Source organism: Molossus molossus, unplaced genomic scaffold, assembly GCF_014108415.1.
Source record: "Molossus molossus isolate mMolMol1 unplaced genomic scaffold, mMolMol1.p scaffold_m16_p_10, whole genome shotgun sequence".
Lineage (NCBI taxonomy): Eukaryota > Metazoa > Chordata > Mammalia > Chiroptera > Molossidae > Molossus > Molossus molossus.
In genome coordinates this window covers 93,122,380-93,146,865 of record NW_023425345.1, presented here as the reverse complement: position 1 = coordinate 93,146,865, position 24,486 = coordinate 93,122,380, and the positions used below count along the sequence as shown (strand labels likewise).

At 39.6% G+C, this 24,486-nt stretch overlaps 1 protein-coding gene across 3 annotated transcripts in view; it reads left to right on the top strand.

Annotated features, from left to right (window-relative positions):
- The window catches only part of KDM5A (lysine demethylase 5A), a 110,869-nt gene that overhangs the window by 43,168 nt on the left and 43,215 nt on the right, over window positions 1-24,486 (top strand). For all 3 annotated transcript variants that reach the window (XM_036252915.1, XM_036252916.1, XM_036252917.1), the window contains 6 exons: window positions 1,578-1,772; window positions 16,169-16,350; window positions 16,955-17,079; window positions 17,523-17,673; window positions 18,997-19,111; window positions 20,554-20,909. In XM_036252915.1, the coding sequence (XP_036108808.1) occupies window positions 1,578-1,772; window positions 16,169-16,350; window positions 16,955-17,079; window positions 17,523-17,673; window positions 18,997-19,111; window positions 20,554-20,909 (1,124 nt within the window). The remainder of the gene's footprint in view (window positions 1-1,577; window positions 1,773-16,168; window positions 16,351-16,954; window positions 17,080-17,522; window positions 17,674-18,996; window positions 19,112-20,553; window positions 20,910-24,486) is intronic.

The window sequence follows — 24,486 nt, the reverse complement described above, 5'->3', positions numbered from 1 at the left end:
ATTGATTGGCTACCTCTTGCATGCCCCCCACTGGGGATTTGGCCCACAACCTGGCATGTGCCCTGACTGGGAATCGAACCAGTGACCTCTTGGTGTATGAATTGATGCTCAACCACTGAGCCTTATCAGCCAAGCTATACTCCTTGACTTTAATTTTCTTTTAGTGATGTAATTTTTCTGTCATCTCTCTTAACATTTGAGGGATATTCTTTAGTAATGTTGGATCTTATGTTTTCTGTGGGTACTTTATTAAATTTCATGATTAACCATTTCTGTTTCCTTGGCTAATGAATGAAATGATATAATGAACAATCTTTAGAAAAAAATTTTTTTTAGAGAGAGAGGAACGGAGAGGGAGAGAGAGATAGAAATATCAATGATAGAGAACATCAATTGTCTGCCTACTGCATGCCCTACACTGGGCACTGGGCCCTCAACCCGGGCATGTGCTGTGACTGGGAATCAAATCAGGGACCTCTGGTTTAAAATTTTTAATAAACCAGGTGCATGGGTTGACGTTCAGCCTGAGCTCAACCTGAGCCACACTGACTGGGCTAATGAACAATCTTATTTGATCTAATAATTTTAAACTTTAGGCTTAGGAAGCAGCAAGAGAAAAACCAAATTTACAACTTTACCTGTGGTTTTATTTCTATTTTAAAAATTCAGCTAACATTTACTGAGTGTTTATGATTTATTTGCTCCTTGGCTATGTGTAGGGTGGATAATGTATATGATTCAGAGATTAATTATAGATGGCTCCTGCCTTTAATTTGCTCACTATTATTGATATTTGACTTTGGGCAGCTTTTAAAGTTTCACTGTGCCTATGTCTTTTCTGTTTTAAATGTTTCTGTTAACTTTTTAGAGTGAGAGGAATAGAGAGAGAGATGGAAACATCAGTGAGAGAGAAACATTCATTGGCTGCGTCCTGCATACCTCCCACTGGAGATTGGGGCCACAACCTGGGCATGTGCCCTGACGGGATCGGACAGGGAATTGAACTGGGACCTCTCAGACTATGGATGACTCTCATTCTACTGAGCCACACCTGCTGGGCAAGGGCCTATATTTTTTTTACCTGATATGTAAAGATGCTAAGATTTACTTAATAACCTTAAACCGGTGAAATGATATACTTAAGAGTATACTTGATACTCTTTTTTGTTTTTAATCCTCACCCGAGGACATTTTTCCATTTTTTGTACAGATAGAGTGGAGGGAGAGAGAGGAAGAGAGAGAGAGAGAGAGAAACATGGATGTGAAAGGGACACATCGAGTGGCTGCCACCCGCACAACCAACCAGGGCCGGGGACAAACTGCAACCGAAGTACGTGCCCTTAGCGGGAACCGAACCCGGGTCTCTCTGGACCGCAGGCCGACGCTCTAACCGCTGAGCCAAACCGGCCATGGCTATACTTGATACTCTTAAGATGACTGTGATACAAGTGTTAAATGCAGTTTGTTATTCTTTCTTTTTTATAATAAAAGAGAGGATCTGGAGAGTAAATAGTGGTTCTGTTCTGGAATATGCTATAAACAAGTTTTTTAATTTGAGAATCTTGTCTTATTTTCAGTTGCCCATTGGACGTCAGTGTGTCAATCATTACCGACGGCTAAGGCGCCATTGTGTCTTTTCACATGAGGAACTCATTTTCAAAATGGCAGCAGATCCAGAATGCTTAGATGTGGGGCTGGCTGCCATGGTGTGCAAAGAATTGACTCTGATGACTGAAGAAGAGACACGATTAAGGGAGTCTGTAGTACAAATGGTGAGTTTGCTGACCACATTTCTTATATTTGATACTGCTTATGTAATATAAAATATTAAAAAATACTTTTGTATAAAAGTTCATTTCATCTTTCATCTCTTTACAAGTTGAAGACCAAAATTACTAGTTTGGAAAAGGTTTCATATTTTTATACTTGACATGTTGGTTTCTTCAAGTTAATAAAGTTTAAGAATCTTTATGTCATAATCTCTAGATTTTTAAAAATGGAGTTCTATCAGATAGAATTTCTTAGGTATATATTTATATTTTTTAAATCTTCTATATAGCCTGGCTGGTGTGGTTCAGTGGTTGAGCATCGACCCGTGCACCAAGAGGCCACTGGTTTGATTCCTGGTCAGGGCACATGCCCAGATAGTGGGCCTGATCCCCAGGGGGGGACATTCAGGAGGCAACCAGTTGATGTTCTCTTTCATTGATGTTTCCATCTCTCTCCCTCTCCCTTCCTCTCTCTCAAATCAATAAAGTAAAAACAAATATCTCCTATATAGCCCTGGCCAGTGTGGCTCAGTTGGTTGGAGTGTTGTCCTGTATACCAAAATCTTGCAGGTTTGATCCCCAGTCAGGGCAAATAGGGAAGGCAACCAATCATTGTTTCTCTCTCCCTCTTCTTCCGTCTCTCCTTTCCTCTTCCACCCTTTTTCTCTCCCTCCCTCTCCCTTCCCTTCTCTCTCTCTGTTAAATCAATAAGCATATCTTTGGGTGAGGATTAAAAGTAAAACATTAAAAAATGTCCTACATAAATTATTAAAAAAATTTTTTTAATTGTTTTAGATAGAGAGGAAGGGAGAGAGAGAGAGACGTTGATGAGAGAGAACATCGACTGGCTGCCTCTGCATGTCCCATTCTGGGGATTTGGCCCACAACCTCGGCATGTGCCCTGACTGGGAATTGAACTGGCAACCTCTTGATGCATGGGTCGACGCTCAACCACTGAGCCACACCAGCTGGGCTAGTGTCATTTCTTTAAACAAGAGTGTTCAAATTCTTCTTTTGTCTCTGAGCTTTGTAATTGAAATGAAAGTTATATATCTGGTGATTGTAGACTGTCCGTCACCAGAAACATTAACTTGTAAATTAACCTGTCTTTACCGCACCCCCGCAAACCCCAGGTAATTTAACGAGTAGAATCTAGAACTGAATAACCAAGGGTTGGGATTTTAAATGCTTAGAATAAACTAAACATTTATTGCATTGAAATGGAAAATATATGGGGGAAAAATCTATGTCTTCAGCCTCATTCTCCTTAAAACTCGCTTTATATACTCTCACTGGATTTGTGACAAGCTCCCTTCTGCTCCTGCACAACTACTTTCTCTACTTAGATATTCTGTTTTTTTTAAAAAAATTATTAAAATTGATTTTATTTTATTTTTTTTTGAGAGAGAGACGTTAGTGTAAGAGTGAAACATTGATTGGCTGCCTCCTGTGCATACCCTACGAGGGGATCAGACCTGAAACTTGGGCATGTGCCTTTATTGGGATTCAAACCAGTGACCTCTCAGTGCCTGGGATGACACTAAACCAACTCAGTCACACCAGCCAGGGAAACATTCAGTATTATAAGAAATAAAAAGTATAAGTGAATATTTCTTATGAACACAGGGTGCAAAATTCCTCAATAAACTATTAGCAAATTGAATCCTATGATGTATAAAAAAAATTATGCACAATGACCAAGTGGGATTTCTACCAGGAATGCAAGGCTGGTTCAACATTCAAAAATCAGCATAACCTACCACATCAATGTGGTAAAGAAGGAAAAAAATAACATGAGCATACCAATAGATGCAAAAAATTTTTTGACAAAATCCAACACCTATTCCTGAAAAAAATTTTCAAGAACTAGAAACTTAAGGGAATGTCTTCAACTTGATAAAAAGTTATCTATAAGCTGCTCTCTCCTCTGCGTAGGATGGGACAGTCGCCGTGCAGCTAATAAAGCTCTCTTTATTTGTACCCCACCCACCCAAAAAAGTTATCTACAAAAAATCCTGCAGTTTACATCACACTTTCTCGTCAGAAACTTTCCCACTAAGATCAAGTAAAAGGCAAGAATGTCGCCTCCCATCACTCCTTTCAGTACTGTTCTAGAAGTTGTAACTAAAGCATTAAAATAAGAAAAGGAAGTAGGTATACAAATTGGGAAGGAAAAAAAACTGTCTTTTTCCCCAGATGACAAGATCATCTATGTAGAAAATCTGTAAGAATGTACAAAAAAACCTCTATTAAATAATAATAGCAAGGTTACAGTATGCGGTTAATATACAAAAGTCAATTTACCATGCTTTCCCTTTCCAGGAGTACCCTGGCAACTTTCCCTTCCCCCTTGTCCTCCAGAGGCATGCATCTACTAAACTCTAAGGGACCCCAAGAGATTTGTAACTAGGGCAGCAGTGGACAGCAGCAGTTTATCCCAGACAAACCCCCTGAACCTGTTCCCAAGGCCCTCTTTTTTCTGACTTCTAGTGATCTGAAGCAGACCAGATTGGGCTTATTTGCCAGCCATTTCTTTCTTTTTTTTTTTTTTTATTGATTACTTTTTGTTACAGATGTTTCTCCTTTTTTCCCCCACTGATTCCCCCTTCCCCCTCCCTCCCTCAGATTGTTGTCCATGTCCACTGTTCATGCATACATGCATATAAGTTCTATGGTTCATCCCTCCCCCACCTCCCCACTTTTTAGGGGATTGTCAGTCTGTACCCCGCTTCCGCGTCTCTGGGACTACCCCATTCCTCAAACTGTTATGTTCATTATATTCCACAAATAAGTGAGATCATATGAAATTTGTTTTTCTCTGTTTGGCTTGTTTCACTTAGGATGATACTTTCAAGGTCCCTCCATGTAGTCTCAAAGGATAAGAGATCTTTCTTTCTTACCGCTGCATAGTACTCCATTGTGTATATGTACCACAGCTTTTTATACATTTGTCTACTGATGGATACTTAGGCTGTTTCTAGATCTTAGTGATTGTAAATAGTGTTGCTACAAAGATGGGGGTACATATATTCTTTCTGATTGGTGTTTTATGCTTCTTAGGGTATATTCCTAGAAGTGGGATCACTGGGTCAAATGGAAGATCAATTTTTAATTTTTTGAGGTGACACCATATTGTTTTCCATAGTGGCTGCACCAGTCTGCATTCCCACCAGCAGTGCACTAGAGTCCCCTTTTCTCCACACCCTCGCCAACACTTATTTGATGATTTGTTGATGGCGGCCATTCTGACAGGTGTGAGGTGATACCTCATTGTTGTTTTGATTTGCATCTCTCTTGATGATTAGTGATGATGAGCATTTCTTCATATGTTTCTTAGCCATTTGTATGTCCTGTTTGGAGAGGTGTCTATTTAGTTCCTCTGCCCATTTTTTAATTTTTGTCTTCCTTTTGTGGAGTTGTATGAGCACTCTATATGTATTGGAAATTAACCCCTTATCTGATATATCATTGGCAATTATGCTCTCCCATACAGTGGGTAGCCTTTCCGTTTTGATGATTGTATCTTTCGCTGTGCAGAAGCTTTTGAGTTTGATGTAGTCCCATGTGTCATTTTCTCCTTTGTTTCTATTGCCTTAGGTGATGTGTCAGTAAAAATTCTGCTGCGTTTGATGTCTGGAATTTTGTTGCCCACAGTCTCCTCTAGGATTTTTATGGATTCATGAGTTACATTTAAGTCTTTTATCCATTTTGAGTTTATTCTGGTGTAGGGTGTAAGTTGATGGTCTAGTTTCATTTTTCTGCAAGTAGCTGTCCAATTTTCCCAGCACCATTTATTAAAGAGGCTGTCCGTACTCCACTGTATGCTTTTGCCACTTTTGTCAAATATTAATTGAGCATATTGCCTTGGGTCCATTTCTGGGTTCTCTATTCTGTTCCACTGGTCTATATACCTGTTCTTGTGCCAGTACCAGGCTGTTTTGATTACAGTGGCTTTGTAGTATATCCTGAAATCTACCCCCCAGCCATTTCTTGTTTCACTGTCCCCAGGTTTGTTTATTTATTTATTTTTATTATTTTTGTTACAGATGTTTCTCCTTTTTCCCCCTTGACACCTTCCTCCTGATCCCCTCCCAACCCCAGCATTGTTGTCTGTGTCCATTGGTTATACATATAAGTTCTTTGGTTTATCCCTTTCTCTCCCCCCCCCATGCCCCTCCTCTAAGGTTTGTAATCTGAACCCTACTTCTAAGTCTGTGGGTCTATTTTCTTCATCTGCTTATTTTGTTCATTAAAGTACACAAATAAATGAGATCATGTGATATTGTCTTTCTCTGATTGTCTTATTTTGCTTAGCATAACACTTTCCAGGTCCCTCCATTTCATCTCAAAGGATAAGAAATCTTTGTTTCCTACAGCTGCATAGTTTCCATTGTGTATATGTATCACAGCTTTTTTATCCACTCATCTATTGATGTGTCCCCAGCTTTCATAAATGTCCTCTAAATATTAAAAAAAAGTCGGTCTTAATTGACCATAAAGTCATGGATTTTCCTGCTTCTATTCTGTTTTATTGAACTGTATGTCTGTTTATATGCCAGTACCATGCTGTTTTAATTACCATGGCCTTGTAGGATAGTTTGATACCAGGTAGCATGATTTCTCCAAGTTTGTTTTTCTTGCTCAAGATTGCTGTATATGTTCAGGGTCTATTTTGGTTCCATATACATTTTTGAAACATTTGGTCTAGTCCTGTAAAATCTGCCATTGGTGTCTTGATAGGAATTGCATTGAATTTATAGATTGCTTTGGGTAGTATGGACATTTTAATGATGTTAATTCTTCCTATCTATGAACATGGTATATGCTTCCATTTATTTGTATTGTCTTCAGTTTCTTACTTCAGTGTCTTATAATTTTCCAAGTGCTGATCTTTTATATCCTTGGTTAAATTTATTCCTAGGTATTTTACTCTTTTTGAAGCAGTTGTTGAATGGAATTGTTTTCTTAGTTTCTTTTTCTGATCATTCATTTGGGGTTTATAAAACTAACAGATTTCTGGATATTTATTTTGTATCTTGCTACTTTACTGAATTTATTTATCAGGTGTAATAATTTTTTTGGTGGAATTTTTAGGGGTCTCTTTATACACTATCATGTCATCTGCAAATAGTGACAGTTTTACTTTTTCCTTTCCAATTTGGATGCCTTTTATTTTTTTCTTTTTGTATGATTGCTATGGCTAGGGCTTCTTACTGTGTTGAATAATAGTGGTGAAAGCAGACATTTCTGTATTGTTCCGGATCTTAAGGGAAACGCTTTTAGTTGTTGTCTGTTAAGGATAATGTTGGCTGTGGGTTTGTCATATGTGGCCTTTATTATGTTGAGTTATGTTTTCCTGTTTCCACTTTGCTGAGAATTTTTATCATAAAGTTGCTGGATTTTATCAAATGCTTTTTCTGGCCCTGGCCAGTTTGGCTCAGCGGTTAGAGCATCGGCCTGCGGTCCGGAGAGGCCCGGGTTCGGTTCCCGCTAGGGGCACGTACTTCGGTTGCAGTTTGTCCCCGGCCCTGGTTGGTCGTGCGGGTGGCAGCCACTCGATGTGTCCCTTCACGTCGATGTTTCTCTCTCTCTCTCTCTCTCTCTCTCTCTCTTCCTCTCTCTCCCTCCCACTCTATCTGTACAAAAAAAAAAAAAAAAAGTTCAAATGCTTTTTCTGCATCTATTGATATGATGATGTGATTTTTATCCCTCAGTTTGTTTATGTGGTGTATCACATTTATTGGATATTGTACCAATCTTGCATTCCCAGAATATATCCTACTTGGTTGTTGTATAAGATTTTTTTTTTTTAAATATGTTTTTATTGATTTTTAGAGAGGGAGGGAGAGAAACATCCATCAGTTGCCTCCTGCATGTCCCCCACTGGGGTAGAACCCGCAACCTGGGCGTGTGCCCTAATTGGGAATTGAACCAGCAACCAGCAACCTCTTGGTGCATAGGACAATGTTCAGTCCACTAAGCCACACTGGCTGGTCAAGATAACTTTTTTAAAATTTTTGTTTTCTTTATTGATTTTAGAGTGAGAGAGAAGCAGAAATATTGATGAGAGAGAACACTGATTGATTGCCTCCTCCATGTCCCCCGCTGGGAATTTGGCCCACAACTTGGGCATGTGCCCTGAGTGGGAATTGAACGGGCGACCTCTTGGTGCATGGGTAGATGCTCACGCACTAAGCCACAGTGGCTGGGCAAGGCAAGATCTTTTTTTTTAATCTTCACCTGAGGATATTTTTAAATTTATCTTCCGATAGAGTAAGAGGAAGGTAGGGGGAGAGAGAGAGAAACATTGACGTGAAAGGGGAACATCAGCTGGTTGCCTCTTGTAGGACCCTGACCAGGGCTAGGGACAAACTGTAACTGAGGTACATGCCCTTGACTAGAATTGAACCTATGACTCATTGGTCTGTGGGCCAACACTCTAACTGCTGAGCCAGACTGGCCAGGGCAAGATCTTTTTAATATATTGCTTGATCTGTTTTGCTAATACTTGGTTGAGAATTTTAGCATCTGTGTTCATCTGGGTTATTGGCCTTTAATTTTCTCTTTTTGTAGTCTTTATCTGGTTTTGGAATTAGGATAATGCTGGCCTCATAAAATGAGCTTGAGAGTCTTCCCTCCTCTTGAATTGTTTTGGAATAGTTTAAGGAAGATTGGTGTTAGTTCTTTGAATGTTTGGTAACACTTGCCTGTAAAGCCATCTGGTCCAGAACTTTTGTTTGCTGGGAGGTTTTTATTACTACTTCAGTTTCATTAGTTGTAATGGGTTTTTACAGATTTTCTGATTCTTCTTGATTCAGTGTTTGAAGATTTTATGTTTGTAGGAATTTATGCCATGCAGATTGTCCAGTTTGTTGGCATATAGTTGTTTGTAATATTTTCTTACAATCCCTTATATTTCTGTGGAGTTAGTTGTTACTTCTCTTTTATTTCTGATTTTATTTATTTGAGTCCACTCTCTCTTTTTCTTGATGAGTCTGGTTAAAGATTTGTCAGTCTTATTTATCTTTTCAGAGAACAAGCTCTTGATTTCATTAGTGTTTTGTATTTTATTTTTAAACTATTTTGTTTACTTCTGCTCTGATCTTTATTGTTTCCTTCTACTCACTTTGGGTTTTGTTTGTTGTTTATCTAGTTCCTTTAAGTGTGAAGTTAGATTGCTTATTTATTTTTTGTTTGTTTTTTTATCCTCACCAGAGGACATTTTTGCATTTATCTTCAGAGCAGGAGAGAGAGAGAAACATCGATGTGAGAGACACACATTGAGTGGTTGCCACCCACATGATCCCAACTGTGGCCAGGAACAAACTGCAACCAAGGTACGTGCCCCTAGTGGGAACCAAACCTGGGTCTCTCTGATCCCACGGGCCGATGCTCTAACTGCTGAGCCAAACCGGCCAGGGCTGTTTGTTTCTTTCTTAAGATAGGCCTGTAATACTATGAATTTTGCTCTTAGGACTGTTTTTGCTGTGTCCATAGGTTTTGGGTTGTTGTGTTTTCATTTTCATTTGTTTTAAGGTATCTTGATTTCTTCCTTGATCTCTTTGTTAAACCAATCATTGTTTAGTAACGTTATTTAGTCTCTACAACTTTGTGTTTTTTTCAGGATTTTTGTTCTTGTTATTGATTTCATGTTTTATATCATTATGGTCAAAGAAGATGCTTGATATAATTGCAAGCTTAAATTTATTGAGACTTTTTTTGTGACCTAACATGTGGTCTATCCTAGAGAACGTTCTGTGTGCACTTTTATTTATTTATTTTTTTATCTTCACCCAAGGACATTTTTCCATTTTTTGTACAGATAGAGTGGGAGGGAGAGAGATGAAGAGAGAGAGAGAGAGAGAAACATCGACATGAAAGGGACACATCGAGTGGCCGCCACCCACACGACCAACCAGGGCCGGGGACAAACTGCAACCGAGGTACGCGCCCTTAGCGGTAACCGAAGCTGGGTCTCTCAGGACCGCAGGCCGATGCTCTAACCACTGAGCGAAACCGGCCAGGGCTCTATGTGCACTTGAAAAGAATGTATGTTCTGCTGCTTTGGGGTGAAATGCTCTGAAGATATCCATTAAATCCGTCTGGTGTGTCGTTTACCTACAAGGGTATTTCCTTGCTGATTTTCTGTCTGGAAGATCTATCCATTGATGTCAATGGGGTGTTAAAATACCCTACTATGACTATTACTGTTGATCTCTCTGTTTATGTCCATCATGATTTGCTTTGTATATTTAAGTGCTCCTATGTTAGGTGTATAAATGTTTACAAGGGTTATATTCTGTTGTTGGATTGACCCCTTTATCATTATGTACTATTTTTTTTCTCTTATTACAGCCTTTGTTTTAAAGTCTATTTTATCAGATATAAGTATTACTACCCCGGTTTTTTTTGTTTTCCATTTCCATGAGCATGAAATAGCACATTCTTTTACTTTCAATATCTGTGTATCTTCTGAAATAGGTCTCTTGTTTACAGTATATATATGGGTCTTGTTTTCTTATCCATTCAGCTACCCTATATCTTTTATTTGTGGAGCATTTAAGCCATTCCAATTTAAAGTGATTATTGATGAGTATGCATTTATGCCATTTTGTTCCTTTTAACTGTTCATCTGTTGTTGTTGTTCTCCTCTTCCCTCTCCTCCTTCTCCTCTTCCTTCTTCATATACCTTTTAACATTTCTTGTAATACTGTCTTGGTGGTAATGAACTCCTTTACCTTTTCCTTGTCTGGAAAGCACTTCTTTTTTTTTGTTAATTTTATATAATAGCTTTGCTGGGTTAAGTATTCTAGCTTGTAGTCTGTTGCTTTTCATCACTTTGAATATTTCATGCCAATCCTTCTAGCCTGGAATATTTATGTTGAAAAATCAAATGACAGTCTTGTGGAGCTCCCTTATATAACTTTCTTTCTCTTTCTGATTTAAGATTCTGTCTTTGTCTTTAACCTTTGCCTTTTTTTTTTTTTTTTTTTTAATCCTCACCCGAGGACATTTTTTCCATTTTTTTGTTCAGGTAGAGTGGGAGGGAGAGAGAGAGAGAGAGAGAGAGAAACATCGATGTGAAAGGGACACATCGAGTGGCTGCCACCCGCACGACCAACTAGGGTTGGAACAAAGTGCAACCGTGGTACGTGCCCTTAGCGGGAACCGAACCCGGGTCTCTCGGGACCGCAGGTCGACGCTCTAACCGCTGAGCCAAACCGGCCAGGGATAACTTTTGCCATTTTAATTATGATGTGTCCTTGTGTGGTCCTCTTTGAGATCATCTTCTTTGGGACTCTGTGCTTCCTGGACTTGTTTTTTCTTTTCTTATGTTTTCCCACTGGGTTAGGGATATTTCTCATTATTTCTTCAAATAGATTCACGATCCTTTGTTTTCACTCTTCTCCTTCTGATACCCCTATGGTGCGGATATTGTTAATGCTTTATGTTGTCCCAAAGGTCTCCTAAATTGTCCTTGTTTATGTTTTTTGGTTTTTTTTTTATCCTCACCCAAGGACATTTAAAAACTTTTTCTTCATATAGAGTGGGAGCGAGGGAGAGAGAGAGAGACACATCGAGTGTCTGCCACCCACCAACCCAACCAGGGCTGGGGACAAACTGCAATTGAGGTATGTGCCCTTAGCGGAAACTGAACCCGGGTCTCTCTGGACCGCAGGCTGACGCTCTAACCTCTGAGCCAAACTGGCCAGGGCCTTGTTTATGTTTTTTCAATTATTTCTTTTTGCTGCTCTGATTAAGTGTTTTGTGGTACCTTGTCTTCCAAATTGCTTATTCTGTTGTTTTTTAAATCCTTGTAGTGTATTCTTCATTTCAGAAATTGTATTTTTCATTTCTGACTGGTCTTTTTTTTTGTTTCTGTGTTTTTTTTATATGCTGTTACAGTTCTAAGTTCTTTGTGTTTCTCACTAAGTTCATTGTATTTCTTATTGAGTTCCTTTCGCATCCTTATAGCCATTTTTAAATTCTATATCTGGTAAATGTTTGCCTCTGTTTTATTTATGTCTTTTTCTGGAGAGTTCTCCTGTTCTTTCATTTGGGGCATGTTTTTTGTTTCCCCATATTGGCTGCGTCTTTGTGCTTGTGTCTATGTATTAGGTAGGTCTCCTATGTCTCCTAGTCTTGAACGGGTGACCTTATCTGTTAGGTGTCCTGTGGGATCCTGTGGCACAGTCTTCTTGATCACCTGAGATCGGTGCTCCAGGAATGTCTCTAGTGTAGGTTTGGTGTATCTTCCTGTTATAATTGAATCTTAATTGCTATTCGCTCCTTTGTGTATGGGTTTGACTCTCAGGCTGGCTGGCTGTGAAGATCAACCTTGACAACAAGTGTACGAGCTTCTTTGTAGGTGCTGACCCCACTAAGTGGAATTTGCCTTAGTAGGGTCTGGTGCCTGCCAAGATGTCCCTTTGGATAAGCAGCTTGTGAAGCTAATTGGATCCTGATCTGATATTGTCTGAAGCTGGCCATTGGATATGTTGGTTCTGGGGCCTCTTGGGAGGGTCTCTGGTGCAGGTCAGTGTCAGACTCTGCCTGCGACTGGCCCTAGGTAACATATTTGCAGCTACAAAATGAGCCACAGTTCGTGGCTGCTTCTGCTGAGCCTGGGTGTGCATGGGAAATACCACGCTTTACTCCAAGGCCTGCTTCCACTAGCACTACTTCCAGAGGCAGGTCAGCAAAAGACTCAAGGCACCCTGAGATATGCCTCTGCCTGCTGGCTGCCTGTTAGGCTCTGCCACTGAAAGAGCCTCTGGTGGTACTCAAGTTGATGAGGGTTCTCAGTGAGTCACCAGGTAGGAGCTAGTGGTTCATCAGATTGATATGTTTTCAAACTCGGTGCCAGTGCTGTATTTGAGGCCACTTAGCAGATGTCCCAGATACCAAGTCTAGCTGCTATAGACCTTTGTGGTGGGGTAGGGGTGAGACCAGTACAGATTATCAGGCTCAAACAAACCAAGATTTGGTCATGTGAATGGAGAGCTCTGTACTGGTCTGTCAGGCATGTGAAGGAAAAATGACCTTGCCTGGAAGCCCGAGATGAGAAGGGCTGGGGCAGCAGGAATTAGAGGGGGGGGAGGGGGGGGCTAGAGGACCTTCCATGAGGAAGAACCCAGGTTGGATTGGGGGAAGCTAGAAAGGTGATCCATGCCTCAGTGCCATACCACTCAGTCTATTCTGGATTCTGTCCATACTGCCAGGTGGTGCCACCAGGAGGTGAGAGTGTGGGGTCACTTGGAGCCTAGATAGTGGGGCCAGAGGTTCTTTCATGGGTGGGGGAGGTGCCATTCAGGTTCACAGTAAAGGGAGGGGTGGCCCCTACCCTAAAACCATATCACTCAGTTACTGACACCCCCTCAGTCTGCCAGACCTCTACACCCCAGCCCATGCAGCTGATTCCTCAGCAAGGCATGAGCTCTGCAGGGTGGGGTTAGAGGAAGTCAATAAGGTGCGGCTATTGCTTTCCATCAGGCTAAAACTGTATGGAGGGGAGTGCTGCACTCAAGAAAGATCATTTCTGTGGTGTGGAAGCATGAGTTGGTACAGGATCCTGATGGTTGTCTCCTTAGCTCTGTCCTCAGATCCACAAACCCCAGTCTCCACAGGACTCCAGTCCACGTTCCACCCTCTGCTCTCTCTCTGGATGAGTGGCTGTCATTGAGATTTTGTGCATTGGCCCTCTAAGAGGGTACCTTTGTCTCTAGCAGACTCCTGTTTCTCCCCAGTGGACAGAATTTCTGCCGATTTTCACAGCCAGGTGTTTTGTGGGTGCTTCTTCCTGGGTCTGGTGCTCTGGGCTGGGGAGCCCAGCATGGGGTTCATTTTGCAACTGAGATTTCCTCTAGAATTTTGGCCACCACTTGTGGGAGCTGGGCCAGACCTTTTCACAGCTCTGCCCTTCCTACCAGTCTCGATATGGCTTCTCCTGTAATTCCTTGGTTATAAGACTTATATTCCAGTATTTTTCAGTTGGTTACTAAGGTAGATTGTTCTATATTTTAGTTATAATTCCAGTTTGGAGGAGATGAGTTTAGCTTCCACCTATTCTGCTGCCATTTTGATCTTTCTATGTGTTTCTTGTGTGGGTTTTTATTGATTTGTTTTAGAGAGAGAAGAAGGGAGAGAGAGACATATCAGTGTGAGAGAGAAACATTGATCAACCGCTTCCTGCATGCCCCCTACTGGGGATCAAGCCTGGAAGTCGAGCATGTGCCCTGACTGGGAATCAAACTGGGACCTCTTAGTCCATGGGATGATGCTCAGTTCACTGAGCCACACCGGCCAGGCATTGTGTGAGTTTTGAAAGCTTGTGTCTTTCAAAATATTGGTCCCCTTCATCTAGGTTATACAATTTGTAGATGTAGAGTATAGTATTCCTTTATTATCCTTTTAATGTCCATGAGATCTGTAGTGATGTCCTCTTTCTCATTGCTGTTCTTAGCAATTTGTGTTCTCTTTCTTTTTTTCTTAGTTGGTCTGGCTAGAGGCTTATTGATTTTATTGCATTTTTCAGAAAACTAGCCTTTGGTTTCATTGAATGCATAAATAAATGGAACAGCAAATTGATATTTCTCTCTCTCTCCCTCCCTCTCCCTCCCTTTCTCCCTCCTTTCCTCCTTCCCTCCCTTTCTTTCTAAAATCAGTAAATAAAAAATTTTTCCAACTACTATCACTAAAACATAGATATATATGTGTGAGTTGAAAGAACTGGGTTGTGCCTGGTTTAAATGGAAAACGTTTGCTCTCATAGTGGAGTTAGTTTTATAAGTACTTTGCTCAAGTAAGTAGAAACTGTAAAGGGAGCCATTGTGTATTTTAAACGGAAGTCCTTGTAAACTGCCACTTCAATTGTTCTTATTTTCTTTTTTTCTTCTTCCTATCCTCACCCGAGGACATTTTTGCATTTATCTTCAGATAGAGCGGGGGGGGGGGGGGGGGGGGGCGGGGACACACATCGATGTGAGAGAGACACATAGAGTGGCTGCCACCCACACAACCCCAACTGGGGCTGGAGACAAACTGCAACCAAGGTATGTGCCCTTAGCGGGAACCGAACCCAGGACTCTCTGGTCTGCGGGCCGGCTCTAACTGCGGAGCCAAACTGGCCAAGGCTATTCTTGTTTTCTTAAACTGGCATACTGATTGACTTCCTTTTATTTATTTTTTTATTATTTTAATTTTTTATCGATTAAAAATTTTTTTTTCCTTATTTATATTTTTATAGAGAGAGGGAGAGAGAGATAGAAACATTGATGAGAGAGAACATCTATTGGTCACCCCTTGCATGCCCCCCACCGGGAATCGGGCCCACAACCTGGGCATGTGTCCTGACCTGGGCATGTGTCCTGACCGGGAATCGAACCGGCAACTTCTTGGTGCATGGGTCGACGATCAACCACTGAGCCACACTGGCCAGACTTTTTATTGATTTTAGAGAGGGATGAAGGGAAGGAGAGACAGAAACATCGCATACTGATTGGTTGCACTCTGATTGAGGATTGAACCTGCAACCCAGGTATGTGCCCTGACTGAGAACTGAACGCACAGCCTTCTGGTGCACCGGATGATGCTCCAACCAACTGAGCCATACCAGCCAGGGCAGTTAACTTCCTTTTTGATGCCTTGCTGGAGTAGATTATATTGTGATTTGCATAGTTTAAGTAATTTTATACTTCTTTATGTTTGCATATGATTGTACATATCAGTGTTATTTTCACATCAAAGATTACTAATGCATCTAGTTCAAAGGTGTTTTGTCCCTAAGGACAGTAAGTTATTTTCTTGTTTTAAAGAGACTATAAAACCACATAAAACAAATATGTGGCTTTATGAGTTTATTATATGGTAAACTTTGTTGTCATCACAATTCTGGTCAAGAAATAGAACTCTGTCAGCCATTCAAAAGAATCTCCCAATTGTCACTTTACTGACTATTCTGACTTTAGTAGTAACAATTTTCTTGCATTTTAAAAATAGTTTTATCAGTCAAATGTGCATTCTTAGATACCAGGGTTTAGTCTTGCCCATTGAAAAAAATTACTAATTATTATTTTTAGAAAGTATTTTGTTGAAATACCATTGTACCTCTCATGTTTATTTCTGAAGTCAGAGATTTACCCATAGAAGAAAATTTAGGGCCTGGCCAGTTGGCTCAGTTGGTTGGAGCGTTGTCCCAATACGTTGAGGTGGGTTCTATCCCTGGTCAGGGTACATAAAAGATTCAACCAATGAATCCATAGAAAAGTAGAACAACAAATTAGTGTTTCTCTCTCTCTCTCAAATCAATAAAAATAAAAATTAAATAAAAAAATTTAGTAAGTTTTTTGATGCTTGAAAGACTAGAAAGACTTGATCTAATGACATTAATTATATTTCAGGGTGTCCTGATGTCAGAAGAAGAAGTGTTTGAACTTGTTCCTGATGATGAGCGACAGTGTTCAGCATGCAGAACAACTTGTTTTCTCTCTGCTCTCACATGTTCTTGTAATCCCGAGCGGCTTGTGTGTCTCTATCATCCAACTGATCTGTGCCCCTGCCCCATGCAGAAGAAATGTCTTAGGTATCCAAAAGTTTCTTGTAAAACTTCCATTACCCTCTTTAAAAACCAAGTGTTAATGTTGCTCTTCATAGATCCTTTTCCTGTGTCTGGGCTGGTAACTTTATCTATCTGCCTTCCTGCTTGAGGACCAGTCCTTTAAAGTTGGCTGTGTCCTGGCCAGTTTTGCTCAGCAGTTAGAGCATCAGCCCATGAACCGAAGGGTCTCAGGTTCAATTCCTGATCAAGGGCATGTACCTGGGTTGCAGGTTTGATCCACAGTCCCAGTGAGGGTCTTGCAGGAGGCAGCCAGTCAATGTGTCTCTCTCACATCAATGTTTTTCTCTCTCTCCTTCCCTCCACTCTAAAAAAAAAAACAACAAAAAACTCAGTGGAAAAATATCTTCGGGTGAGTATTAGCAAAAAATAAAATAAAATAAAGTTGGCCCTAAACTTGGAGACTAATACTGGTTTCTTTATCAGTTGATTTCTCATGATCATTATCTGTGGGCTTCTTTGGTTTTCTCTTTATGTGTATCAAGAACCCTTTTCTCTGGCCATGATTGTACTTAAATTTGATTTACTTTCATGTTGGTTTTTGAAGTTTTTATTTTCATTTTGTTTTTAGATATCGCTACCCATTAGAGGACCTCCCGTCTCTGCTATACGGTGTGAAAGTCAGGGCACAGTCCTATGACACTTGGGTCAGTCGTGTTACAGAAGCATTATCTGCCAACTTCAACCACAAGAAAGGTTACATTGAAATTGTTGTCATTTTAAAGAGGCCATGTTTTACGTGTTTTTTTCCTCTATTAAGCAAAAATTCTAGGCTTTATATGAGATGTGAGACTAATGGGTTGGTTGGTTATCATAATTTTTGAGAATCTTTTTTAAGTTAAAAAGTTGATGTAAAATGGAGTTGAAAACTAATTTGCACTAGATACATATTTTGGGGAACCATTGTTACATTTGGACTAGCATTAAAGGCTTATTGAGAAAGAAAAACTGCCTTACCCGGAGACATTGTCTATAAGAATTAGGAATAAGCTTTTATTGCATTGGTGAGGTTTTTTTCACAGCTGTAGTATGTTTTTGCTAATAGGTTGATGATTCACTTGAGAGAGGTTAGTGAAGATTTACTTACAACTTTTTATGTCTGTGGTCATAGTATATTGCTTTTCTATTTATTTTTGCAGATTTGATTGAATTACGAGTAATGCTGGAAGATGCTGAGGACAGGAAATATCCAGAGAATGATCTCTTTAGAAAACTCAGGGATGCTGTAAAGGAAGCTGAGACCTGTGCTTCTGTGGCTCAACTTCTTTTGAGCAAAAAGCAGAAACATAGGTAAGACTAAGAAGTGTTCAGTTCTCTAAAGTTTTCCTTTTTCTTCCCAGGGTAAAAGCCAAAATTTTAACTTGCCTTTGAGGCCCTTCATCATCTTTGACCTCTTGTTTCCATGTCCCTCACTCCTCCAGTAATGCTCTAATTTGTGTCTCCTACTGTTTCCTTTCTTGCTTGCTTCACTTTGCAACTCTCTTCTTTTTATTGTTCATACTCACCAGAATTGCTCCAGATTAGTGCTTTCAAACTCGCTTCACTCTCCTTGAAGTTCTCTTCCCCTGATACCCAGGTGCCTTGTCTTTTTTCAAGTCTTTTCAGATGTCACATTCTATAGAGGCTTTCTCTGACAGTCCTTTATAAAATTGCAACCTTCTTATGATTTTGCTTTGTTTTATTCCTAGCCCTGTCACCTCCTGATATACTGATTTACTTACTTTATTTGTTGTCTATCTCTTTTCTTTCCCAACCCCACTAAAATGTATGCTAGACTAGAATGCCAGGGATTTTTTCATTGCTATGTTTTTTGGTGCTTAGAACAATGCCTGACACACAGTGGGTTTGTAGTAAATATTTGTAAATAAATATATAATACAATAATCTGAAAACAGGTGGCAGCAAAGAGTAACCTTGATCAATGCAGGGGAAGCTGTTATTAAGGAGCACAGAAGAATTTGCCCTTGATTTTCATGTAATTCTTATGTGTTAACATTTTCTGTAGTGTTTCATACCCATTCCAAAACATTCCTTGTATCTGAATGGCTTTTTCTATAGCAATTCACATTAGGTTTTAAATTATTATGCATTTTTTATCTACCGTTTTATCAGAAAACCCTTCTTAGAGACATTGATCAGCGAATCTTCACCTGTCATTGGGTCACTGACCCCCTTAGAAAATCTGGTGAAAGCCTAGGGAACCCTTTTTTTTAAAAGAAAAATACACATACAAATAAAATTTTGAATCAGTTTCAGAGGTTTTATTGTCTCCTAAGTCAGGTTAAATGCCCTTGTTCCTCATCTTAATTTTCTTGAAATAGAGGATTCTGTTTTATCAGTGAACTTACTGTTTTTCTGTGAGGAATTTATTGAATGTTTAAAGTAATACTTGTAAGATTGGAGGAACTGTTACTTGGGACAGTTGAATCTTTGAGCCATTAACTATACAGCTAAAAACCTAATTTGGAAGTGATCACCATTGCAAGAGGGATCTGTCAAACATAGTATTCTTGGGTTGCTGGAGTGAGAATTACAGAGAGATTAGAAAACCCCTTTGATATCAGAATGACTGTGAATTTTTCTTATTTATATCTCAATATTATTTTACATTAGGCAGAGCCCCGATTGTGGGAGGACTCGGACCAAACTGACAGTGGAAGAATTGAAGGCCTTTGTCCAACAACTTTTTAGTCTTCCATGTGTCATCAGCCAAGCTCGACAAGTAAAGGTGAAGTATTACATTCTTTAATTGAGTAATATCCCTTGTTCTAAGAGCACAATTTTGGGTAAACAGAATAATGTGTCTGGACTCTTTTTTTGTTCTGTTTATTTTCTCACATAAGTGCTACTATTTAAGGTTTTTTAGTAGGCAGTAAGAATCTCCTGATTTCATTCTTAGCCTCTAATTCCCATTTCAAAAGTCTGGAATAAAGGTTTTTTTTTTCTGGATTGATTTTTAGATCAGAAGCCCTGCTTAACTTTGTTTTCTCCTTGACTTTATTTCTAATTGTGCGATATATTAGGAGTTTCAGCCCTTTTTATACTCTTGGTCCATTAAATATCACCTATATCCTGTTGAGTCCCAAATCTCCAACTCTAATTGACATTCCTCTTTTCTACAGACTTGAATATCCAGTTTCCCTTTGGAAGACTAAAAGTCATCTTAAAAGTTTTTAATGAATCAAAATCCTTGATTCCTTTATTTCACTTATAGCCCACATCCAACCTCTAAACGAGTGCTACTATTGTCTCCAAAATGTATCCCAGAGTAAACCATTTGTCATCAATTCCATTGCTTAAATTATGCTCTAACTTGGCAGACTCTTTCCTTTAGATTACTGCAACTGCCTCTTAACTGATCTCCCTTCTACTCTTGTCCCTGACAGTTTATTTTTCATTTAGTAGCCAGAATGGTCATGTGAAATATATATCAAATCATATCACTTCCCCATGGTTAAAATCCTCCAGTGATCAACCAAAGCATTAGCATGAAATCCAAACTCATAGTCTGCAAGGCACTATGTAATTTGACCTCTGCTTATTCTTCAACCATATTTATTCTTCATCCATTTTACTCCCCATCATACAATTTGAAGCAAAACACCAAGCTCATTTCTGTCTAAAAGCTTTTGCAATTATTATTTTCCCTGCCTGAACTACTCTTTTCCCAGCTGTTCATAAGGTTCCCATGTCTACCTTCTTATATTTATTTTGGTTCATCTGTCTGTCAGACGACCATTGCAGAGTAATATGCTGCCCTTCTGTTCATTCTCTGTTGTGTTGCCCTATTATATTTTCATAGCACTTGAAGAAACTAACATTTTATTCATGTATATTGAAATGTACGTTCATGGAAGACAAGGGCTTTATGTTTTTGTTTAATGCTGTATGCCTAGAAAAGTGCCTGCATTTAAGTTAGAAGTCATTACATATGATTTAATTTTAATGAATCATATTTGAAAAGTAAGACTATAAGTAATTATAGGGAAGCATATTTATGCTCTTAATTATCATATCTATTTGGTGCTATCATGATGAGATTATTAGATAGTCTAGAATTTAATAATTTTGACTATCAAAACTATGTCTATTCTATTGCCTATCAAATATATTTATTACATATTCATTTTTTGTCTTTTAAATTTATATTTATTTTTTTGACCTTTTCAGAATCTGCTGGATGATGTGGAAGAGTTTCATGAACGTGCTCAAGAGGCCATGATGGATGAAACCCCAGATTCTTCCAAACTCCAAATGTTGATAGACATGGGCTCTAGTCTCTATGTGGAGCTACCTGAATTATCCCGACTAAAGCAAGAGCTACAGCAGGCTCGATGGTTGGATGAAGTAAGACTGACTCTGTCGGATCCACAACAAGTCACTTTGGATGTCATGAAGAAATTGATAGACTCTGGAGTAGGGTTGGCTCCCCACCATGCTGTGGAGAAAGCAATGGCCGAACTGCAGGAGCTCCTTACAGTCTCTGAGCGGTGGGAAGAAAAGGCTAAGGTCTGCCTACAGGCAAGGTGAACACATATATTGGTGACTGTTGCCTCTTTAATAACTAAGCCAGATAGTAGAATGGAAGGAGGAATATAAGGGTCTATTTCATTAAATATTTTGTGCCTTCCCTCACCAATCACTAAGTTATTAAATGAGTCTACATATAGACAGTTTGAAATAACTGTACATACTATATGCAGAATACTTTCTTGGGTACTTTAAATGACACAAAGTAGTATTTTGTTTAGAGCCTTCCATTACTGATATTATAGTTAGGAGCTAAGTATTATAAAGCTTATTGCAGTATGTTATTATCTGAGGAGTAAAGTGCTATAGGACTTCAAAGGGGAGATATCATTGTTAACTTGGATGGTCAGAAGAGAATCTTGAGAGAAATGTAAGAACTTAGGTAGAACCTTGAAAAATGAGTAGGATTAAAGTATAAGGAGAGGCGAGAGAAATGTCATAAGCTAAGCGTAAGGTATGTAGATAGGGAGTGTTCATATGACAAAAGTTAAATGGGCTTTTTTGGAGTGGAGGATTTATACAGGAAAGTAGTGGGAGATAAGAATCAGGCATAAGAATGTTAAGCATTTGCATTAGCATTGGCACCTCCTTGGATTTGTGAGATTTAAATAGAGCATATTTGACTGTGTATCAACTAATTAGACTGTAATGTTCTTTTTCTTTTATTGATTTTAGAGAGGGAGAGGGAGAGGGAGAGAGAGAAACATCGATGAGTAAGAACACCGATTAGCTAAGCTGCCTTCTGCATGCCCCCCACCGGGCATCTGGCCCATAATCTGGGCATGTGCCCTGCCTGGAAATTGAACTGGCAACCTCTTGATGCATGGGTCGACACTCAGCCACTGAGCTACACCAGCTAGGCATTGACTGTTACGTTCTTTATGGAAGTCTTTTTTTCCGCAGCTAAGATTAGTATTTATATAATTTCTATTTTGAGGATGAGAAGCTTAGAGAGATCACATAGTTATTAAATAACACAGCTCAAATTTAAAGCCTTTTCACTTCATTCCAAAGTCTACATGTACTTAAGCACATTTTTAGACACTTACTTTGAATGGATTTGGTAGAAAAGTCTTAGATGATTTAATTAACATAGTTCTGCTCAGCCAAAAAAGGCTCCATGTATATTGGATATTTTGTTCTCCAGATGCTATGGAGAATACAAATTATAGCTTTTCCTATATAAAAATTTTCTGATCATCAGATTCATGACACTTCCAGGAGGTGGGAGCATATTAAATGGGAACAAGGAAGTAACTTTGTAATGTAAAACTATGATTTGGTGTATCTGATGCAACTGATTATAGTCAAATGAATGAAATTTGTAGTAATGTTTGAAAAATTTCTTTTTCCCATTTTTCTACATACAATTATTCTCCAAGTTTTGGTGATTTTGCCTCCAAAATGTCTTTCATATCTTTCATCTTCAACTCCATCATCACTAATCTAGTTATAGTACTCTTATATTTTCCTTGATCTTCACAATTCAGTAAGTACGTAAAGAGTATCTGCTACATTCTAGGCACTAATTTTAAGTGCTTTAGACAAGTAGGCAAAAAGATACACGAGGTCCCTGCTCTAAAATAGAGCCAGCATTTTAGTGGGGAAGTCAGTTGAATAGTGAAGGAATGAATGAATTTCAGATATTTAGTGTCATAAGGAAAATAAAATTAGTAAAGAAGTAGGGGGTGATGGGGTTGGTGGGAATGGTGGGAAGTACAATCTTCCCTTTTCTAACTCCTATCAAAGTTACTTTTCTGAAACATTCTTAATATTCTTCATTTCTTAGTATTTAACTACTGGTAATTTTTTTTCTTTAAATTTTTAAAAATTTATTGATTCTTAGGAAGAGGGAGAGAGAGAGAAATATTATTTTTGTTGATTCACTTATGCATTCATAGGTTGATTCTCTTATATGCTGATTGGGGATCGAACCCACAACCTTGGCATATCAGGATGACACTCTAACCAACTGAGCTACCTAGCCAGGGCCTGACCATTTTTTTCTTAACATGCTCCTTTTTTGTCTTTGGGCATCTCTCTCTGCCTCTTTTCTTTCTTTCTCTCTCTCTCTCCCTCCCTTCCTCCCTCCCTTCCTCCCCTTCCTCCCTTCCTTCATTTATTTTATTTATTTTATATTTATCAGACAGAGTGGGAGGGAGGGAGAGAGAGAGACAGAGAGAAACATCGACATGACAGAGCCACATCTATTGGCCGCCTCCCACACGGGGATAAACCGCAACCGAGGCATGTGCCCCTGACTGGAATTGAACCTGCGACTCATTGGTCCGTGGGCCGGCACTCCAACCACTGAGCCAGACTGGCCAGGGCTCTCTCTGCCTCTTTGATAATAACATTTTCTCAATATTCTGGCCTAGACTGCTGCTTTTCTCACTTTGTACGTCTCCCTGTAAATTTCTTGGCTCCATTTACCATATTTATACTGAGTAGTTTCAAATTCTCACCTATAACACAATGTTTTAGAGATATCATTTGCCTATTAGATAATTCCATTGAATGTTTCTCAAATTTCCAAATTTGAAATTGGACCCATTAATCCCTTCTCATAACCTCTTCCTTTGTTCCATTTTTCTTTGAATTATATATACCATTTTATATTCATTTGAACAAGCCAGTGCTTTGGAATTTAACTTTGATCCCTGCCTTCTATTTTCTTCTTTTTTATTTTTATTTTTTTTATCCTCACCCGAGGATATTTTTCCATTTTTTGTACAGATAGAGTGGAAGGGAGAGAGAGAGAGAAACATCGACGTGAAGGGACACATCGAGTGGCTGCCACCCGCACGACCAACCAGGGCCGGGGACAAGCTGCAACCGAAGTACGTGCCCTTAGCGGGAACCGAACCCGGGTCTCTCCGGACCGCAGGCCGACGCTCTAACCGCTGAGCCAAACTGGCCAGGGCCTTCTATTTTCTTATTATCAAACTCAGTTAACTACCAAGTAATGCTGATTCTATTTCCTCAATTTCTCACTTTCATTCTTTTTCTTTGGACTGCTATCATAGGTGAGCTGGATCATAGCAACAGGTGCTATCTGTGACTCATCCCTCTCTAATACATTCTCCACACTGCAACGAGTGTTTTCCTAAAATGCAGTTGTGACTATTTGACTCCCTTGCTTACAGCTCTTTAATGTTTCCCATTCCCCTTGGAATGAAGTTCAGATTCCTTAACTTGATTTATAAGGCCAGTTGTAATCTAACTGCTGAGCCAAACCGGCCAGGGCTAGGCCAGTTGTAATCTAGCCCCTTGCTTTAATAACCTCTCCTCATCCCATGCCATTCTTCCACTTGCATTCTAACATAGTGATCGCCCCTACCCCCACCCCCACCCCACCAGTGCCTCAGACATGCCATGTTCCCCCCCCCCCCCCCCCAGGACATTTTTCCATTTTTGTTCAGGTAGAGTGGGAGGGAGGGAGAGAGTGAAAAACATCCACGTGAAAAGGATACATCAAGTGGCTACCTCCCACACAACCCCAACCGGGGCTGGGGACAAACTGCAACTGAAGTACATGCTCTGAGCGGGAACCGAACCTGGGTCTCTCTGGAC